The following is a 20,538-nucleotide window of genomic DNA, read 5'->3' on the forward strand; positions in this document are numbered from 1 at the left end:
CCGGGGGCTCCCCCCTCGGGGCGCGGCCGGACGGGCGCTCAGCGCGGCTGGGTGCGCCGCGCCCACATCAAAGCCGGCCCTGCCTGCTTGCCTGCCTGCCTGCCGCGGCCTCTCCACTGCCTCCTCCTCCTCCTTCTGGCGGCTCAGGGCTGGAAGGGAGGCACTCAGACTGTCTGCGATGGGACTGGCCGTTCAGCAGGGCAAAACCCACGAGGCTGGAGCTGGTAAGCTCTGGGAGCCGTCGGAGCACTGCGCCACAACGCTAATATTGGCCGAATGGAGCAGGCGGGGTTCCCAAAGAACGCAATTAGGTGCAGAGCGTCTTGCCTCCCTCACATTTGCTGTTCGCACTCACATCCACTAGTGCTCGGAAGCAGGGAGAGGACAGACGAGACCCACCAGCTGGGGTGGCTCAACTAAAAGGAGTAGCGTTTACCCTCGACCTGAGGCCACGCAAGATAAACCCACGCCCTCCCCACAATGGGATGACTACGCTAAGTGAAGCCTTCTCTTCCCGTTCCTGCCACGAGAGATGGAAAGGGCTCTGGAGCGTCTCTCCCTTCCCCCGCTCTGGGACTCTAAGGTCGGTTCTAGGGATTCCAGCTGCATTCTCTAGTTAGGTGATCCGGTTTTTGGAAGCACACGGCTACCACCTAGCGGTTCGGAAGTGCCGCTGTAACCCCAGCCTTGACGCGATTTATGCCCGAGTAGCCAGGACTCTGGTCAGCGCTTACTCCAGGCCCTCTTTGGTTCACACACCAAGCAGCTTGTTTTCCTGACCTTAATCATCAACCCTGAACTTTTTCTGTCCTTCCATTAACCCCAAAGTGTAGATATTGTCATAGGACCGCCTCATTCTGTCTAGAACCTGGATCAGCCAAACTCTGCTTTGGACTGATGCTAAGGCAAACAGGTCACAGTGGGCAAGAAACTAGAGAACAGGCTCAAAATGCAAAACTCAGGAATTCAGATTATTTGGTTTAAAGCCTTGTGTCAGTAGCTGTGGTTGCTATTGCCCGTTCACTGGGGCATAAAGAGGGTGCTGCTCAGTAGTGTTTGTTATTCCTGAAGTTATAGAAACATAGTAGTATTTATTCCAAGTATCAGACCTCCCTGATAGCTACTTTCAGTTCCTTTCAAAGCCAAGGCTAATGAGACAGCATTCAAAACAAACCCTGAGCCATGCAGCAGTGGCACAGGCCTTTAATCCCAAGACTCCCAGGAGGAAGAGGCAAGCCAAGACAGCCAAGGTTACACTTTGAGGGGGAGGGGGCACCATACAACACATATCCTGAAAACCTTTGCAAAATCTTGTGCTTTGAGATAGTTCTTGCATGAGGCTAAATTCATTTTATGTAGATTATCTGGACTGCCAGAACTTGCAGTTCTTGCGAATTTATAACTTCCTAAAATTGGAGACTAATGAATCAACCAATCCTTAAAATGGAGTGAAATGACTAACCATAAATAGTTATGAACCAAAATGCCTTTAGCCTTGCTTTACAGATTCTCGAACGTTGTGCGTGCAGTGCGTGCATGCAAACACTCTCTGGGAGGTGGTGTAGGGGTTTTATCTTCTGGCTAAGCATTCTTTGTTATCTGCATTCTACTACCATTTTTCACTACTTTTGTAATGGGTATTGTCCTACCTACAATGCTTTGATGACTTCAAGACAGTCCCAGATCCTCAAAATCCAGTCGAGTTCTGAACATAAATTCAAGAATCACAAGTCCTGGTGCTAACGATGTAGCTCAGTTGAGAGACCCACAGCTCAATTCCAAACACCCCTTAAAGTGAGATAAAAGCATACAGACCTATAAGCCCAGCCACTAGAGGTAGAAACTGCAGATCAGCTCAGGCTTACTGCGTGGGCTCGGTCATTGGAAGGAGAGCTGGCTCAATGGTGCTTGGGCATTTGCACATGTGTGGTACTTTTAAAATAAAGTTCAAGACTTGGAATATTCTACTTCCTTGCCTACAAAATATAGCTGAGTATACAATGAGATCTGGCACATACTGGACAACCAGTTTAGCCGTCAATAACCCTTTCAGCCTTCACATCCCTCAATTTCGTAGACAAGATCATTCCTTACACTTGAAGTATCAAAATGTTGACTTCATACTCATGATTCCTTCTCTACTACTCACACTGAGGTCGGTTCACCACTGTTACCAATATACATATTAAATTTGAGATGTAATGTGCTAACCTGATAACTTACTCCATTGCTGAGATCCTACCTTGTTCTCAGTCCTAGTTGAGACAAGGTACCTAGCTTAAATAGATGACCAGGAAGTGGTGGCCCATGCCTTTAATCCCAGCACCCAGGAGGCATAGGCAGGTAGATCTCTGATTTGGAGGCCAGCTGATCTACAAGAGCTAGTTCCAGAACAGGTTCCAAAAATAAGAGATAACTTGTCTTGAAAAGCAAAAGGACAGGTGTGTGGCAGTGAAGTAACTTCATGGAATTTCCTGAAGCCCATGTAAAAGCAAGTCTCTGCATGAGACACAAACACGCACACCCCAAACCCAAGTAATAAACTCACTTTTCCCAGGAAAACTGAGCAATCTGAATAGTTTAAAACCAGTATCCTAAAGGGGGAAAAATTATAAACTGCAGAATGATAGTCCGAATAACTTGGTTAACAGGTAGGACACAACCATCCAAAGGAACATTCCCTTGTGTCAGTGAAGGCTTTAGGTGACCAAAGACAGCAGTAAAGAGCAGGCACAGCACCTTGTAAGGAACTATAGCCAACAATCTTTTCAGTTTATACTGAGTTTAATTCATTAGGTGACAAACCCACCACCACAAACATCACCTTTAACAATGCTAAATTACAAGATCCCTTCCATTGGAATCCTGTTTGTTCCATTTGGACATCATAACAAGATCATTAAAAGCTCTGAAAATGAAGATCAAAAACCAGGCACTCCTGCTAAATTAATGAAATAGGATACTAGGGCTGAAGTAATGATAGTACACATGAGAAACTAGGTTGGATGCCAAGTCTGTTAAGATCTCCAGTATACGGTAGTCCTGCACTTGGCGCTAATATATTTGCACACCTTTGCATACACAATAAAATGTTAAATCCTGCTTATAATAACAACCAAGCACTTTTAGAACTGGGAATGTATGTATGTGTTATGTTTAGATATTCTCCAGAAACAGGCAACTTGACTGGAACATCCCTGTAGTCCATAGTCCGGCTCCATATTGTAAAGACAAAGATTAACATCCTCCCCTAAACACCTAGTATAGCTGGTACTTCATACAAGCATTATGCAGACATGTACATCTAAGCAGGTGAGACAGCCTGTACTCAGTTCAGACTGCTTTACCTGAGGTCTGTAGTTCTTGCAGATAGTTTCTAATAGTTTACTGTATACAGAAGTTGCAGATCCATACCCAGTAAGGTTGAGAAAACACATCTTTGCCTTTTTGTAACATTTTTCATAAACGGCCTCTATTTTACTTCCTTATTTACTCAAGTCAGGGAGCCATCTAGCGTGTTTAACTTCTAAGGACAACCAAACTGCTTTCACTCGAGATGGAAATTGTGTTCCCCTCAACCAGTGTAATTTCAGACAAAACCAGTTTCAAATTAAACACCAAGACCTATCCATCCACTATTTCAAAAGGCAACCAACTTCTGAAAATATAATCAGCACTAGTTACCTACCATATTGTTATAAGGCACTACCTGAAACCATTTAGGTAAGCAAGGTCATTAAAATGCATCACCAATATAGGTGTCTGTAATGCAGCAATCAATGGTCACTCTGCACACCATTAACAAAGTTGAGACTATAGACAACTCTGTAACAGACCTTTTGACTATCAAAAAGTTAAAGAAAACGCTGTTATTGAGTTTAATCCTGGTAACAGGTTTGCTTATGATTTAGTAGTTTCAGGCTTCTGAAATAATGCCTACTTTACCATTTGTATCCATGAAATGGGTGTTCTGTTGATAATTACCATAAAATTTACAAATATTCAAAAGAGGCTTTATGGAAAAAAAACCAAGCACACCTATCTTAATATGAAAATTCTACTTTAATCTTTTGTACCTACCAAGTAATTTAAAAATGTCATGATTGCATGCCTGCTGTGTACCTGTATTATAAAATGTCCCCAGTAAGACTGAGGAACAAAGCAGCCCTTGACTAAGTTACAAAAAGCTCAAATGACCAGGAAGACAAACAGTACCATACACAATCTTCTGGACAACTTCAATATCTCAATTCCCAACCAGATTCTGATCACTCTAAAGAACCAATTTGCTAAGTTAGAAATAAAATTTTAATATAAAAGAATTCAAGAAAACAGAAAGTCTAAGAATGGACACAAGAACACTTAATTGTCCCAAGAAAAATCCCAGAACTGCTTGTTCCTCTTGGGGACTATAAAGCTGATAATTATACAATTACAGAGAACCATATAGAAAACTTAAAAACGGGAGGTACACAAGATAGAATGAGTTGTCTTGTATGTAAGGACTCTGCCATGCATTTGACAATACCATGTTAATACACAACTGCAAACCAGGATGAATGACTCAGTGGTTATTATGTTCATTATGTCATCAGGTTAATGAACAGAAAGAACTAGAGGGAAGTTGTTTATATTAGTCCCTAAAAATCTTTAGTCAAGGCTTATCATGAATCACAAACTACCTGGTCAGGAATGGAGAGACATTGTTATGAAATTTGAGGGCACTGACATTTAACTTCAGACAATGTATGTTAAATAAGCAAATAGAAACAGTGCTACTTTATTAAAATACTGAGTTTATTTCACATGTATATTTGTCTCCCTACCATTTTCACATCTGACCACCACTATTACTATGTCCTATCATAACATTCCACACATACTTAAAACCAAGTGAAGGGTGGAGCTCCATCCTTGAAAACTAAACAGGCATTTTAGACAACATTCTTGGCAATGGAACCTGGACAACATTTATCAAACACAGTAGGGAAAGTTCTCACTTTGCATTATAAAAAGGACAGCCAGATATATCAACTGTTACAGAAATTAAGTAAGACGGAATATTTCAAACTGTTTAAACCATTTTCTTAAAGAGACTTCCTCCACTGCCAGAGATCTTGAATAGCCTGTAAAGAGGGGGGAAATGGTAAAGAGATTAACTTTGTAAGTCAATACATTTCTTCAGTTCATCATTTTTTTACCAAAGTTAAGCATTTCAACTCAGACATATAGCATAAGATTCCTTAATAAAAGCCTCAAGCATAAAAAGAGCTGGCTATTTTGGACACTGTTGCCTCAGATTGTGGCTCAACCACATTGTATTTGACTAAGAATGTTAAAATAGCCCGTTGACAAACGTGGCATTAACAAAATCCATTTAAGGATACATGCAAACAAAAGATCTAAACTCAAATTTAACTTTTCCTGCTTTACAACTCTGATAAAATTTAAAATTCATGCCACTGGGAAGACATCATTGGTTGTGTTTTCCCTTTACATAGTCCAAGTGAATTCTCCTAAGCTCCATAAAAAGCAAAACTTTTCTGATATTTACATAAAGCTTCACATGTAAGGGCATTAAAATGCTTACTGCCAAAATTTTAACCCCATCTACCTGGAGAAGGTACTATCATTTCCCAAGAGGGTAAACTTCAGACTTTATGTAAAGCAGCCAAATGGAACAAAGGAAAATAACAGCCTATTTTCTTAGCCAACAACACCCTATACTAAGAGTAAAACTAAGTAACCAAGAGATAATTTAACAACTATTTAAAAGCTGGGAAAAATGTGTACTAAAAAGTTATCTGTTCAGTCTGCCAATTAAATTCTTTCCATGTATTTAAGAACTGTCTGTGGTTAGGAACCTTTTACAAGGAGCCAACTTAGAAGACTAAAAGTAAAAAAAAAAAAAAATCACAATGAAAACTTTTGCCTTGGTTATATATCCACAGAAAATTCAGTTACCTCCTGGTCAGTCATCCGGAAGCAATTCTTCACATAATTAATGAACTTGGCTTCCACTTTGGGAAGAGAGCCACCCTATTGAGGGAAAAAAGATTATTAAGGACATGCATAGGAATTATTTCAGATACCACTAGAAAACTTTTCCATTCTAAATAACAAAGACATCTTTTGATGTCCAGAAAGACATTAACAGGCAGCACATTAACCATAACCATCATCTTTTTTTTAACATGCATTGGGATATTTTGCCATAGGTGTCAGGTCCCCTGAAACTGATTATAGTTGTGAGCTGCCATGTGGGTGCTGGGAATTGAACCCAGATCCGCTGGAAGAGTAGCCAGTGTTCTTAACCACTGAGCCCTCTCTCCAGCCTATGATCTTGTAATTGCTGCAAGCCCAATTCCCCAAGACAGTCAATTTAAAATAAAGACATGCAAATACAGCCATATCATGAAGCATGTTAGTCTTATCAACCTCTATTACCCAAAAGTAAAATTAATCCATCCAGGCTGTTTATAAAGAACTTGTGTTTTCCAAGAACCTAGGATAGCATACCATTTATCTAGAAACCAAACTACCCTTTACTAACTGCAGCACAAATCTGGCATTTGTTTCCAATTATGAATGTAGGCAATGAACCCCAATAACAGAAATACATAAGGCTTTGTATTCATAATTTTCAAGGTATCTAGTTATTGCCTAAATACCATTAATTTATCAGCTTTAAAATTAACACTACAGATCATTCCTCATTTATTAAATGCATCACTTAACCAAAATCTTATTTTTGCACCGTTTTATGCATTTAGCTTCCAAATGCAAAAATCAATTGCCTCCATCACCCAGAAAATAAGTTCACTATATAGTAATTTTAAAATATTGTCACATAAATCCTTATTTGGTTTATTCAAAAAATTTATTGAACAGCTAAGGATACAAAGGTATTAAAACATGGTAAGAGATGAGGCATATGCACAAGTGTAGAAAGCAGTAAAGTTCTCTGCATCACAAGAGTGAAAGAAAAATGCTTTAGGAAAACAAGAGATTGCTTCCAGCGTGCAAGGGTGAATGGATGGCCAATCAGGAAAGGGGATTGAGATTAAATAGAAGACTTCAGTCTGGATTGTTGATGGTACTCAGTATGGACTATATTTGTTTCTCCTTTTCCTCTTTCCCCATCTTTGGGCTTAATTTACCAGTAGTGCCCAGGAATGTTCAATGCGCCTGCAATTAAACCAAGGAGATAGGACCACATTAAAATGGGGGGGAGGGGCACCATTTTAGCAGTGTATGCAAGGGATAAAAATTAATCAGTTGTGACACCAGGAAAGCTAAATTTTACAGTGCTGGCAATTAAAGTGCTAATTTCCAGTTCACTGGTGGATGCACAAAGGAAGAAAATCTTCTGAAGCCATGTTAGGCCTATAGGGCAGGAAAAACATGGAAAAGGGAAGGCAATTTTCCTTATCATTCCACATTTATTCCCAGTAACTAGTATGTTAGAACCATAATTCTAAAAAAAAAATTTGAACTGATTTTTTTCTATTTCCTACACACCCCAGAGGTCCCTTAAATTGTATTATCAGCCAAATGGCACAAGATAAATTTTACTGTTTAAGCCCAGATATAAGCCTATTTAGCTGTCAAATTATACATCACGGACTTAAGTTTAGATAGAAGGCAGAGGAATTATTCAAATTGCTGTGAAGTGCTTAAAGGTGATCCTGGTTTTTCTTAGTTATCTCACAAATATTTTAGCTTTACTTTTTCCAAGATGTTTACTGAAAATTCAAACGCCCTCTGCTGGCTCTACAGCATAAGCCCAGAAAAGGCAATGCTCTCACTCATTTTTTCCATCAGTGTGCATCCTTGTCCTTTTATTACAGTAAACAGTTTTTATGCACAAAAGTTTATGCCATTCACCATATAGTGGAAAAGACCAATACATTCAAAGGTAATTTTTACTTACTTTTTCTATACTTGCTTGCATTTTTGCCTTAATGTCTTCTACAGAACTAGGTCCTTTTGGTGTTTTAGGGGTTTTTTCCTGTTTTTTGAAGGACTCTTGACCCTGGAAAAAGTTTTAAAGGTATGATTTAAAAATTGTACGAAGTAATTAGTATGACTTCAATTATTCTAAAATATAAACTTATACATAACTTCATGTAATTTTGTTTGTTGTTTCTAGCCATGCTATTTCACACCTTTATTCTTTTTAAAAGGTTGAGGGATTAATTATATCAAGAAACCCAGTCTAGGATAGAGCTGGCTCTCAGAAAACCAAAATGTCACTATTTCATAACATTTATATGCATTGTTTTGCTTACATGAGGATGTTGGACACCCTTGAATTAAAGTTAGACAGCTGTAAATTGCCATGTGTGTACTGAGAATTGAACCCTGGTCCTCTAGACCAGTGCTTAAGCAGAAGAGCCATCTCCAGCTCCCAAACCTGCTATTAAACAGCCCTGCCTGTCCCTCCTTAGTGCCAGATAAAAAAAATTAAAGGAGCATGCCACCACCACCTGGCTTTGGGGGAAAATGGGCTGACAAGCATCTCAACTCCTGTGTAATTCAGAATTCTACAAGAATGCAGTGGGCATATGTATGATTATGAAGAAAAGGGAGGCTTGAGAGATGGTATGAGCACTGGCTGCTCTTTTTTTTTTTTTTTTTTGGTTTTTCGAGACAGGGTTTCTCTGTGGTTTTGGAGCCTGTCCTGGAACTAGCTCTTGTAGACCAGGCTGATCTCGAACTCAGAGATCCACCTGCCTCTGCCTCCCAAGTGCTGGGATTAAAGGCGTGCGCCACCACCGCCCGGCACTGGCTGCTCTTTCAAGGTCCTGAGAGTTCAATTCCCAGCAACCACACAGCACCTCACATCATTCCCAATAATACTTGGTTCCTTTTTCTGGCATGCAGGCACAACACTATAAATAAAAATAAGGGCTGGAGAGGTGGCTCACGTTAAGAGCATTGCCTGCTCTTTTTTTTTTTTTTGGTTTTTCGAGACAGGGTTTCTCTGTGGCTTTGGAGCCTGTCCTGGAACTAGCTCTGTAGACCAGGCTGGTCTCGAACTCAGAGATCCGCCTGCCTCTGCCTCCCGAGTGCTGGGATTAAAGGCGTGCGCCACCATCGCCCGGCTTGCCTGCTCTTCCAAAGGTCCTGAATTCAATTCCCAGCAACCACATGGTGGCTCACAACCATCTATAATGGGGTCTGGTGCCCTCTTCTGGCCTGCAGGCATACACAGACAGAATATTGTATACATAATAAATTTAAAAAAATAAATAAATAAAAGGAAGCATAGCCGGGCAGTGGTGGCACATGCCTTTAATCCCTGAACTTGGGAGGTAGAGGTAAGTAGATCTGAGTTCAAGGCCAGCCTCATCTACAAAAGAGCAATTTCCAGGACAGCCTATAAAGCTACAGAGAAAGCCTGTTTCTAAAAAAATTAACTCCAAGTTCAGAATTCAGAAGAAAAAAGAACTATTGATGCTTGGAGCTCATCCCAGATTCAATAAATTCTGCACTACAAAGCATTATGTCATCAGGATTAACTTCCTTAAACACTTACCAAATTTTATGCAAAATAGATTCTTACACGGAATTTACTATTTTCTGTAACTAGATCAGTGCTGTCTTGTCTATTTTGTTACTTGGGTACTTACCTTTGATCTTGGTGTTGATGGTTTTAAGTCTTTTCCATTTTGGTTTGATTTTTGTGCATTTTTGGCTGGGGTATCCCGTACAGACTGCAATTAAAGAACGACCTTAATTATATCACTATGCCAGTGTTAAGCCATTTAAATCAATAAACTGTACAGGAAAAATGTCTTTGAAAAGTTTGTAGTCAACTTAGTTTAAGCAATTTTTTTTTGGTTTTGAGACAGGGTTTCTCTGTGGTTTTTTTGGAGCCCGTCCTAGAACTAGCTCTTGTAGACCAGGCTGGTCTCGAACTCAAGAGATCCGCCTGCCTCTGCCTCCCGAGTGCTGGGATTAAAGGCGTGCGCCACCACCGCCCGGCAGTTTAAGCAATTTTTAATATGAGATCAACTAAGCTCTTTTCCCTCCCCATGAGCACTAAGAAATCTCTCTTACGGTTTTTGACAATCTTGGTATGTATATACTTACTTTCTTCACTGGAACTTTTTCTTCAGCTTCCTCATCATCAAAATCATCGTCGTCATCACTAGAAGTGAAAAACAAATTTGTCAGTTTGACAAAAGCCACCTTCAGACACTGTAGCACATTTCCAATACACAAGTCAAACATCAGTATTTAAAAGGATTAACCATGTAATTTAGGTTGCACTAGTGACACACACACCTCTGATCGCAAGTTCAAGAGATACAGAAAGGCAGATATCGATATCGGAGTTAAGTCAGCCTAGTTCACAAAGTTCATTCCCATAATGGCCATGGCTAAAGAAACCCTCTCTGGAGAAACCAAATATTTAGGACTAACAAAGCAATGTTACTCAGCCCCTTAAAAAGCAAAATCAGGATGTCTGGACTGCTCCTCCAGAGGACCTGGGTCCAATTCCCAGTACCCACATAGTAGCTCATAACAGTCTTATAATTCCAGTTTCAGGGATCTGACACTTTTACAATTACATATAAACAAAACACAGAAGCACATGAAATACAAATTACTAAAAGAAAAAAGGCAAAAAAGCCAACTACTCAAAACACAGTATTTCTCACAATACTCTACTGTTACTACAGATTTCGGTTTTGCTGTTAGTAGTAAAGAGCTTTTCTCAATTCAGTAGTTAATACTGCTAAAAATGAGCTCTCCCTAGAACATACAAATTTGTAGTTATTTATCCTAATGCAGATGTTCAAATCTAAGGTAGAAAAATTATTATCTGCACAAAGAAAACCTTGAGTCTCACACTTGGTCTCGATAAGGAAATAAGCTACAAAACTTGGAAGTAGATTTTTTAAGTTTAAGCTTCTTTTAAATAAAGCTAGGCCTTTTAAAAATTAACTTACTTGAAAGAACCCCTATAAGAGCAAAGATGCTTGTTTAACTGTACAAGTATTAAAAATGATCATTTTAATCTAGGGAATGTAATCCAAACATGTTGAACCTTATTCTTCAAGAGGTAATTTAGTAAACACTCCTAAGTACGGCAGTGACCTATGTCCACAGCAACAGCATTTCCCAGGCCATGAGTACAATCATTTGTCACCATTAGGATTCTGTTATGTAAAATACTTTGAAAAAGCCATGTATAAAACCCACTTGCAGGTAACTACAGCTTAAGGAATACTGGATAAGCATCAGGCCGTGGTGGTGCACAACTATAATCCCAGTACCTGGCAAGCAAAGGCAGGCAGACCTGAGTTCACGGCCAGGCCAATCTATTGAATTAGCCTCAAGATAGCCAGTGCTGTATACCACACTAAAACCCTGTCTCTGTGGCAGGAAAAATAAACATACAGTAAAAAAATTGTCTTAATGCTTCTCATTCAAAGTTTTTACACTTCATTCCAATGTGTGCAGTGTTTGGCAAGGCTTTTATTTATTGGCACATCCTAAAGCTATATGTGCCATTGGAATTAAGAAGCCAGATTGCAATTAACAGAACAATACACCTCCAACTACTTGCATGTTATTCAAAATCTCAAAAAGAGCTGCTTCTCACTTTCACAATCTAGTTCTAATATTATGATCCACATGGCACTTGCTTTAGGAGGAAAAGTATAAAATGTTCTTTAGATACAGCATGTTTTTTTTGTAAGGGAGTGAATCACATTACTTGGTAAGTACCCTCTCTAAGTAATAAGTACAAAGTTTAATTATGATCTGTGTTTAATCCTGAAGTTATAACTGTGGTTACAGTTAAATTGAAAAAGCAAGAACTTTATGCAGTAATTACCTTTTTAGTAGGAGAATATTGTTAGCATTTATACCATGATCTCATCAAAGCCACATGTAAATCCCATGCTTTTTGTGAAATTCAATAAAACTGCCCAGCACTAGGGAGGCAGAGGTGAGTGGATCTGAGTTCATGGCCACCCTGGTCTACAAGTTCCAGGATAGGCTCCTAAGCTACAGAGAAACCCTGTCTTGAAAAAACAAAAACAGAACCCTATGTGGAGCTGCTTTCTCTAGAAAGATGCCAATTTCTATAACCTGAGTTATCATTTCAGCTCCTTAACCATATAATCTCATACACAGTATTTAGATATTGTCATCATGCATTATCTATAAATGATTCATTACCAGGATTTCGTTATTAAGTCATCCCTATGGGGCTGGAGAGATGGCTCAGTGGTTAAGAGCACTGACAGCTCTTCTGGAGGACCTGGGTTCAATTCCCAGCACCCACATGGCAGCTCACAACTGTCTATCACTCCAGTTCCAGGGGATCTGACACCCTCACACCAATGCACATAAAATGAATCTAAATAAATTATTTAAGAAAAAAGGAAAGAAAGTCATCCCTAGGCAGTATTGTCCCATGGGACCAGATATATATCATGTCTTAGGAACTCATGTTTACTTTTCTACCTTAATCCTCATGTAATATGCTTTCAATATACATGACCAATCCCAAGATATTCAAGATCAATTGTCATGTCAAGATTTCATCTGTTTTCTAATATAACCTGACCATAAAGAACACAAAATCTTATTTAGCCATCTTCAAGAAACAAACCAATTTACCATTCATTACAAATGGTAATCCTTTACAGGTAATTTAAGTCACTAAATCACAGGGTCCACTGACAAAATTTTCCTATACATCCTTCATGGTATATGTAATATGTAAAGTTTCTAAAATCATACTACTTACTCTTCATCATCCTCATCATCCTCATCATCTTCATCATCATCCTCATCAAGTTTTACTTTTTTCTTAAAGAAAAATAAATATTCATGAGCAAAGCCATTCCTTGGTGAAAGTCAGAAAACTTGTTTAGTTAAAAAAAGTCTTCACCTGTGGAACCTTGTTGCCACCTCCAGGAGCAGATCGCTTTCCAGACATACTCAACAGCTTTACGTCCTCCTCATCTTCATCTTCTGACTCTGCATCTTCCTCTACAGCTAAAAATTTAGATATACTGTTGAGAACTTAGTAGTAGAGAACACATGGTATTTTTTAAATAAAATTCCAGTAAAGAAACCTTAAAATAGAAATGCTCACTGTCTAAATACATATTAGCAGGTTCCCATTTCAGTATAAGACAATTAGAACTATAGCCTGCTTTATTATGTCTGAACTGGAAATCTGGGGAGATAGCATGCTTAGAGGCCCAGGACCCATGTAGGGGTTAAGAATAGACTCTAAGGCAATGATCTTGTTTAACCTGGACATGTACTCCATGGTCAAATAAGTGCTTTTAAAAATGCCAGTTCTAATCAGAAACTTAGAAATAACACATTAAAAAAAGAGAATCAAACATACCTACTAGATGCTGTCCACTAATGTGCACAGGCCCAGAACCACACTTCAATCTTAAGACCACAGGAGGTGTTATTTCAAATCCCCCAAGAGAAACCTAAAAATAAGCAATTTTCAATCATTAAACAGTGTCAATAATGTTTTACACCAAGTATCCTCAGCAGTTATACAATCAATAAGTAAACCTATTTAGAAGCAGCAGAAATAATCTGTCACAGAAAATGTAGTTTTTCGTTGAATTATCTTTTGTGTATCCTAAATTAGTCTTAGAGACTAACATGAAATTCAATGTTTAGAAATATACTTACTGTTGGCTGTACAGACATTTTCAAAGTTGCCAGTGTTACTTTAATTGGACTGCCTTCATAGTTCATTGCTTCTGCCTCTACGATGTGTAATTCGTCTTTTGCCCCAGCACCTAAACTAACCTGTGAACAAAAAGATACTTCAAGCCGCAATATTTTTTATGAACACCCCTTAAAATTTGTCCTCACTACTGATGAAAACCTAAGCATCTCATATTTAATAGACATTAACACTATGTTTCTAATACCAATCAGCAGTAGTAATTGGGCAAAGATGTTGAGTGCACTATTTGAGGTACAGAAAACACTAAATTATAGTGATTCGTTTTTTTCCAGCAATAAGGAAGCACAATGTCCTGACAAATCACATCAGTAAGAACCAAGTGGCTGGATTTTTGTAATAGGTATTTTCAAAGTTTAAGTACCGTTCTTAATGATAACTGGTGCTCATTCTCATCATTATCCACCTTGAAGTGATAATCTTTGTCGGCTTTTAGTTCACAGCCTGTAAAGAAAAAAAAACTTATCAAGGAGATGAACATCACATCCTAAAACCACCAACTCATCATCTAGTTTTTAACTAAAGTTCTCTGGATTCCACTCTATACACAAGTGAAGTCCATAGTATCAATGAGGCACTACTGCCATTTTCAGATGATTCAATGACCTAAATAAAACTGGACCTTTACATACATAGTAGCTGAAGCTAAACTCAAAATTTCCTATTTTGAATACCCAATTCACCTATGTTCTGAAAGAAATTACAAAGAGTGGCTACACATCACCAGTAGGGACAAATTGTGTCTCTATCCAGAAATAGGTATAAAACCCTTCGTGTACACTAAGCATGTATTAAACGTACCCTTCAAGTGGGGGGACTTTAAACATCAGTTCCTGCCTGTTTACTGCTGTTAACAGACCTCAGCACAGCTAATAAGCTAAAAACTTTAGTCACTGAAAACCAAACTAAAAAATTCTTTAAAGCTGATGTATTCAACTAAGTGTGTGGTATCAGGGTTTAGGTGCGATCCTAGAAGCCCAGGCTCCTAAATAAACCCTCGTGGCACTTCTCTCCCTGGTCCCCCCCCATCACCAGATCTAGGAAAGATAGTGGTCCTCTTACACATCAGCCCGGTCAGTCATCTGCAGTGCTGACTCCACCTACCGCGGGGCAGGAAAGGGTCTCTAAAATCACTACATGCCCGTGGATGGTAAAAGACCTGAACAAAGACCTTCAAATACCCTGACGCCACCAGCCACTTAAGCATTTCCCGCCCAGCACTCTCGACTAAGCTACAGGACCCAAGGGCTCAAGGGTTGACCAGACACCACCAAGAGCCCGGATGTAGAGCCCACACCCCCTCCCTACCCCCAACCACGTGGCAACCACGTGTTCTCAGGGGTTGCGGCCCCCTCCGCCGGAGGGCGCCTCCTCGGCCGCATCCTTCTTACTGGCCGAACCCCTCGGATGCCCCCCGATGTAGGAGCCTTGGCCCCTGGAACGCACAGCGGACTGCCCGCCCGTGTGCCGTTTCAACACGGCGACGCAGGCCTCACTCTGGTAACACCATCCTCCTGGCCCACCCGCCTGGGCACATCACTAAAAAAAAACGGACACCAGGTGCCAAATACTTCACGCTCGAGGTGAAAGTGTCGCCGCAGGCCCTGCTCACGCCGCAATTCAGTCCGCCTTCTAGGCCGACCGAGCTCTCAACGCCCGAGGCTCGAGGCCGGGCCTCTCCCGCCCCAGGTTTCGGTCGCTCCCAGCCTCCGGGCCTCGGCTTTCCCCGCCCGCCTGCGGCTTGAGGCCCCGGCCGTCCCTCCTAGCCCTGCGGCCCGCACCCAAGCAGCGTTCACCTCACGCCAGGCCTAGGCGGGCCTGCCGCCGCCCCCCCCCACCAGCCACCAGGCCCTGCTCGGGCCCTTCCCGCCAGGCAGTTACCGAAAAGGTAGTTCTGAGGCCTTAGAGGGCTCATGTCCATGTCCATGGAGTCTTCCATGAGGAGAAGGCGCGTTCTTCGGTGGCAGAGAAGTCGGACGGAAGGTTCTGCCTGCTGCTCCTCAGAACAGGCACGCAGGACGGAATCACGCCAGGGAAAGGACGCGGGCTCGCTGCACGCATATATGGCCGCAGGAGATCTCGCGAGATCCGCTCTAGTCCCGCCTCCGCGAGCGTGTTCCCGACCCCCACACACACGCACTTCCCGCACCGTCGCGCTCCTGCGCAAGCGCTCTCCTACCCCGTGCCTTTTTACCGCGCCCCCCCACCTCTTCAGGTGCTTGGCGGGCTCACGCTGCGCACGCGCGCCTTATCCTCGCCCCGCCCCCCCCACCCCAGCGCGGTCACCCGAGCGCAGGCGTGCTTTCCCTTTGTAGGGGGCTGATGGCGTCTAACGCTTTCACGTCTTCTCGGCTTCGGCACGCGTGCCCTGTGCGGAGAGCCTACGCTGCCCACCCTAAAAGATGGCGACTGCGGGCAGGGAGGCAGCGAGCGACTCCCTTCCCCGTTCTCTGCCCTCCACTTCCCCGTAGATCTGCAACTGGCAGAATCTCTCATGATATGATTTGCTCGAAGGCTGGGTCTCAGTTCATCCTTTTCCCGTAGAGCTTCGGGAGCCGAAAGCAAGAGTGGACTGGTCGTTAAGGAAAATGATTCTCTACGGGTCACTTAGTCGGCCATGCTTTCTATACCTCTTATTGAGACATCTCCAAAGTCATTTGGGGACCAAAGGGAGCCCAAGTCAGTCACCTCCAAAGAGCATCTTTCTTAAAGTGTAGGAATGTGCAGAACTGAGACCGCGCATGTCATCTTCATCATTCCCAAGGAAGGCATATGAATTTTTTTTTATTTTTTTTAAGGCATATGAATTTTAAGAAATACAGGAGCCTTAATGCGAGGCTCTGGCTGGGAATTAGTGTTTAAAACTGCACCCTGACAAACATCTCTCCCTCTTGGGTGCTATTTGAGAGCATCCTTAATCTTTTTTATCTCAACATAGCTAGCAAATGTTAGGATTATTGGGAGGAACGCAAGTGGTGATAACCCTGCTCCCAGATTCTCTTTACTCCAGAGACGTCCAGTTGGGAAGACCAGCTATATACGCATGAGCCAATTATTAACCAAACCCTAAATCTGAAAGAAAAAAAACCCAGCATCAATATGTGAATGGGGTCCATTTCACTACAACTATAGGAGAAAATCCTGAAACTTGGGAGAACTGTCTGTAAACAACCTGAGAGAGACTGGGGAAAAGAGAAAAGCACGTGCCATTCAAAGAATTTTGCCATTCAAAATGAGAACGCTTCCAGTCCAGGTGCAGGAGGATGCTATTTGAGCAGTGTGGGGTCAAAGTTAACTACTTCATTGCTTCCTAGATTCTGGATCTTTTTTAAATTCCGGGTCTTAGTGGCAGTTGTGGCCCACGCCTTTAATCTCAGCACTCCAGAGGCAGAAGCAGGCAAGCGGATTTCAGCGTTCAAGGCCAGCCTGGTCTGTAGTAGCAAGTTCCAGGACAGCCAGAGAAACTCTGTCTCAAAAAAACCAAAAATAAATAAATCAAAGAAATGCAGTTCATGCAGAGACTAAACTATCACTAATGTAAATCAACACACTGTAACATTTCAGGTATCTTGTCTAAATATAAACACATGACATTGGGGGACTAGAAGTTTTGCAGACTCCCTCTTAGGCAAACAGACAGGGAGAGGGGCCAAGGCAAGATAACATGTCCAGCTTCTTAGCTTTACAGAAAGGCTTGTAAGCTTTTTGTCTCCCTCCAGAGCAGGCATTCTGCTGACAGACAGGTTCAACAAGCTCAAGGCTGGCCAATCAACTGTCCTAACTTTCTTCAAACTGACCAACCCTAAACTAGAGGAGGAAAACTTGAGACTTCTAACCTAGCCCTGGAGAAGAGGCTGGCTTTTGCAGCTCCACACAGGTCTCTGTGAGTCTCTGCCTGTGTAGGCTTCCAACCCCCATAACACACCTTCCCGCTGCTGGTCCTGCCCTGAGAGCTCGAGTTCTCTGCTGCTACACAATACACTTCAGATTCTTCCTGCCTTTAATTCTTTCTCTGGCAGAGAAAACAAACCTAATCAAGACCCCTACACTGTATCAGAATCAAGGATTGATTGTGCTTTTTAAGTAGTTTTTTTTTTGTTTGTTTGTTTTTGTTTTTGTTTTTCTAGACAGGGTTTCTCTGTAGCTTTAGAGGTTGTCCTGGAACTAGCTCTTGTAGACCAGGCTGGCCTCGAACTCACAGAGATTCTGCCTCCCGAGTACTGGGATTAAATCTTTTTTTTTTTTAATATGTTTTTAAGCCGGCCTTAAAATGGTGTTGCAAACCTTTAATCCGAGCTCTTGGGAGGTAGAAGTAGGTGGATCTCTGAGTCCAGGCCAGCCTGGTCTAAAATCAAATTCCCGGACAGCCAGGGCTACACAGAGAAACCCTGCATTGAAAAATAAACAAAACCTGTGTTTTTTTTAAGATACCCATTAATGAATGTTTACTGTCTTTTTCATTGCAATTATATAGACCTATTCAAACTGAAAAAAAAAAAACTACCTCTGTCATTCCATTTCTATTCCCTAGGGTTAACCACAATGAATAATTGTGGAATTATCCTTCCAGATTTTATTTTGGGGGAGGGGAAGAGGCAGGGTTTCTCTATGTAGCTTTGGAGCCTGTCCTGGAACTCACTTGCTCTGTAGATCAGGATAACTTCAAACTCACAGAGATCCACCTGCCTCTGCCTCCCACGTACTAGAATTAAAGGCGTGCGCCACCACCGCCTAGTTGCTTCCAGATGGCTTTTAAGGGGATGTATAAATAAAAAAATAAATAAATACAGGGTTGGGGGCTTTTTGTGCGAGTGTGCTCTTGTTTGTTTTTTCTTTCGAGACAGGGTTTCTCTGTTTAACAGCTCTGGCTGGCCTAAAGCTCGCTCTACTGTAGACCAGGCTGGCCTCGAACTCACAGAGATCCTCCCATCTCTGCCTCCCAAGTGCTGGGATTAAAAGCATGCACCACCATGGCCAGGCTTTTGTGTGTTTTTTAATGTGGTTGAGTATATTCAGGTTGCTTCTTATTATTTATTTATTTACTTTCTTACCTGATTAATTAGGGTTTTATTCTTGGTTGGACTGTTGCAACAAGGTCTCCTGAATCACAGGCTGGACTCCAACGTCCTGTATGGCAGATGATCTTGAACCTGCCACCCCCTCTCAAGCGCTAGAACTACAGGTTTGTACTACCACAACCCAGGCTGTTGTTCTGGACATTTATCACACATTCGAGCCCGGTATGAATATGCTGAAATTCAGTAGCATAAAATTATGTCCGTTCTGTTCCTATTAAAAAATCGTGTTGCTAAGATACTGCACGAGTGAGACCTTGGCGGGTCAGGGTGACAGAATATGCTATGCAGAGAGAGCCTGAGTGTGGAGTTTATTGAGAAGAGGGACTGGACAGTGGTGGCGCACACCTTTAATCCCAGCACTCAGGAGGCAGAGGCAGGTGGATCTCTGTGAGTGAGTTCCAGGACAGGCTCCAAAACTACAGAGAAACCCTGCCTTGAAAAAAACAAACAAATAAATTATGTCAGCCAGGCGTAGTGGTAAAAGCCTTTAATCCCAGCCCTCAGGAGGTGTACAGGCGGATCTCTGTGAGTTCAATTCCGGAACAGCAAGGGGTATTACACAGAAACACCTTGTCTGGGTAGGGGTGGGGAAAATCAGCCATGCTAGGCAGTGGTGGCACATGCCTTTAATCCCAACACGGAGTCTAAATCCCAACCTCCAGCCTCCATCTTTGGAGGCCCCTCCCCTGTACCCCTCGAACCTTGACCCCTCCCCAGGAAAGGTCAAGACCACTCCCACAGGCTATTTAAACTGTTCCCCCCCCAAAATGAACAGGTGGTTTTCCCTTTTCCCCTCCGGTGGTCGCATTGGTGACCTGTTCCCCTAGTAAATGCAGGTGTCTAATTAAACCTAAATATCTTTTAATCTGGTCTGATTTGGCTTGAGTGGGAATGCTTTGCACCGGCAGAGAGCTCCTACGTTCCTAACACTGAGGAAGATGATCTCTGTGAGTTTAAGGCCAACCTGGACTGCAGAGCCAGTTCCTGGGCAGGCTCCAAAGCTACAGAGAAATCCTGTCTTGAAAAACAAAAACAACAACAACAAAAAAATCAATCATGTCTTAGCAGGCATAGCTCTATAAATATCAGACTAGCCTGGTATACATAGTGAGTTCCAGGACAGCCAAGGCTACCTCGTAAGATCTTGTCTCAAAAAAACAAAATAATAAAGTCAATTCATACCTTAGCAATTATCTTAGTACACATATCCTTATGAATATCTGAACACAGTTGTACATGATGTTAGTCTCAGACTTGTACAGGATTGACAAACAAGCTTGCTTGAAAATAAAGATTTTCAGCACAGCACAGGACACACAATTAATTAGCAGAGCAGAGAAACACCTCACAGAATGAAAGAAAATGTTTGCCAGCTTTTCTTTTTTGTTTGTTTGTTTGTTTGTTTTTCGAGACAGGGTTTCTCTGTGGCTTTGGAGCCTGTCCTGGGACTAGCTCTGTAGACCAGGCTGGTCTCAAACTCACAGAGATCCACTTGCCTCTGCCTCCCGAGTGCTGGGATTAAAGGTGTGCGCCACCGTCGCCCCGCTTTGCCAGCTTTTCATCAGACAAAAAACAGTCTCCAAGGGCTGGAGAGATGGCTCAAGGGTTAAGAGTATTACTTGCTCTTCCAAAGGTCCTGAGTTCAATTCCCAGCAACCACATGGTGGCTCACAACCATCTGTAATGGGGTCTGGTGCCCTCTTCTGGCCTGCA

At 41.9% G+C, this 20,538-nt stretch overlaps 1 protein-coding gene across 2 annotated transcripts; it reads right to left on the bottom strand.

Moving 5' to 3' along the window:
• Positions 1–4,290: 4,290 nt before the first annotated feature.
• Positions 4,291–15,868, bottom strand: Npm1 (nucleophosmin 1). Of its 2 annotated transcripts, XM_005372484.3 has the most exons (11): positions 15,629–15,868; positions 14,112–14,191; positions 13,690–13,809; positions 13,385–13,478; positions 12,917–13,023; positions 12,773–12,834; positions 10,099–10,156; positions 9,636–9,719; positions 7,934–8,035; positions 5,965–6,039; positions 4,291–5,126 (listed from the first exon to the last, which is right to left on the bottom strand). In XM_005372484.3, exons 1-11 carry the CDS (start codon positions 15,684–15,686, stop codon positions 5,088–5,090), a joined length of 879 nt encoding a protein of 292 aa, XP_005372541.2. In that variant the 5' UTR covers positions 15,687–15,868; the 3' UTR covers positions 4,291–5,087. The 2 variants fall into 2 exon arrangements, with proteins under 2 accessions (XP_005372541.2, XP_013202948.1); XM_013347494.2 differs by lacking the exons at positions 4,291–5,126; positions 5,965–6,039 and adding an exon at positions 6,841–7,188.
• Positions 15,869–20,538: the final 4,670 nt, after the last annotated feature.

Source organism: Microtus ochrogaster, chromosome 7 (assembly GCF_000317375.1).
Source record: "Microtus ochrogaster isolate Prairie Vole_2 chromosome 7, MicOch1.0, whole genome shotgun sequence".
NCBI classification, from domain to species: domain Eukaryota; kingdom Metazoa; phylum Chordata; class Mammalia; order Rodentia; family Cricetidae; genus Microtus; species Microtus ochrogaster.

Excerpts from the sequence above, each read along its gene's own strand:
- Npm1 (XM_005372484.3), bottom strand. The coding sequence starts at position 15,686 with ATGGAAGACTCCATGGACATGGACATGAGCCCTCTAAGGCCTCAGAAC. Across the intron at positions 13,024-13,384 it reads TAGTGGACAGCATCTAGTAG|CTGTAGAGGAAGATGCAGAG; the intron begins GTATGTTTGATT and ends CTAAATTTTTAG. Across the intron at positions 6,040-7,933 it reads TGCAAGCAAGTATAGAAAAA|GGTGGCTCTCTTCCCAAAGT; the intron begins GTAAGTAAAAAT and ends TTCCCTCAATAG.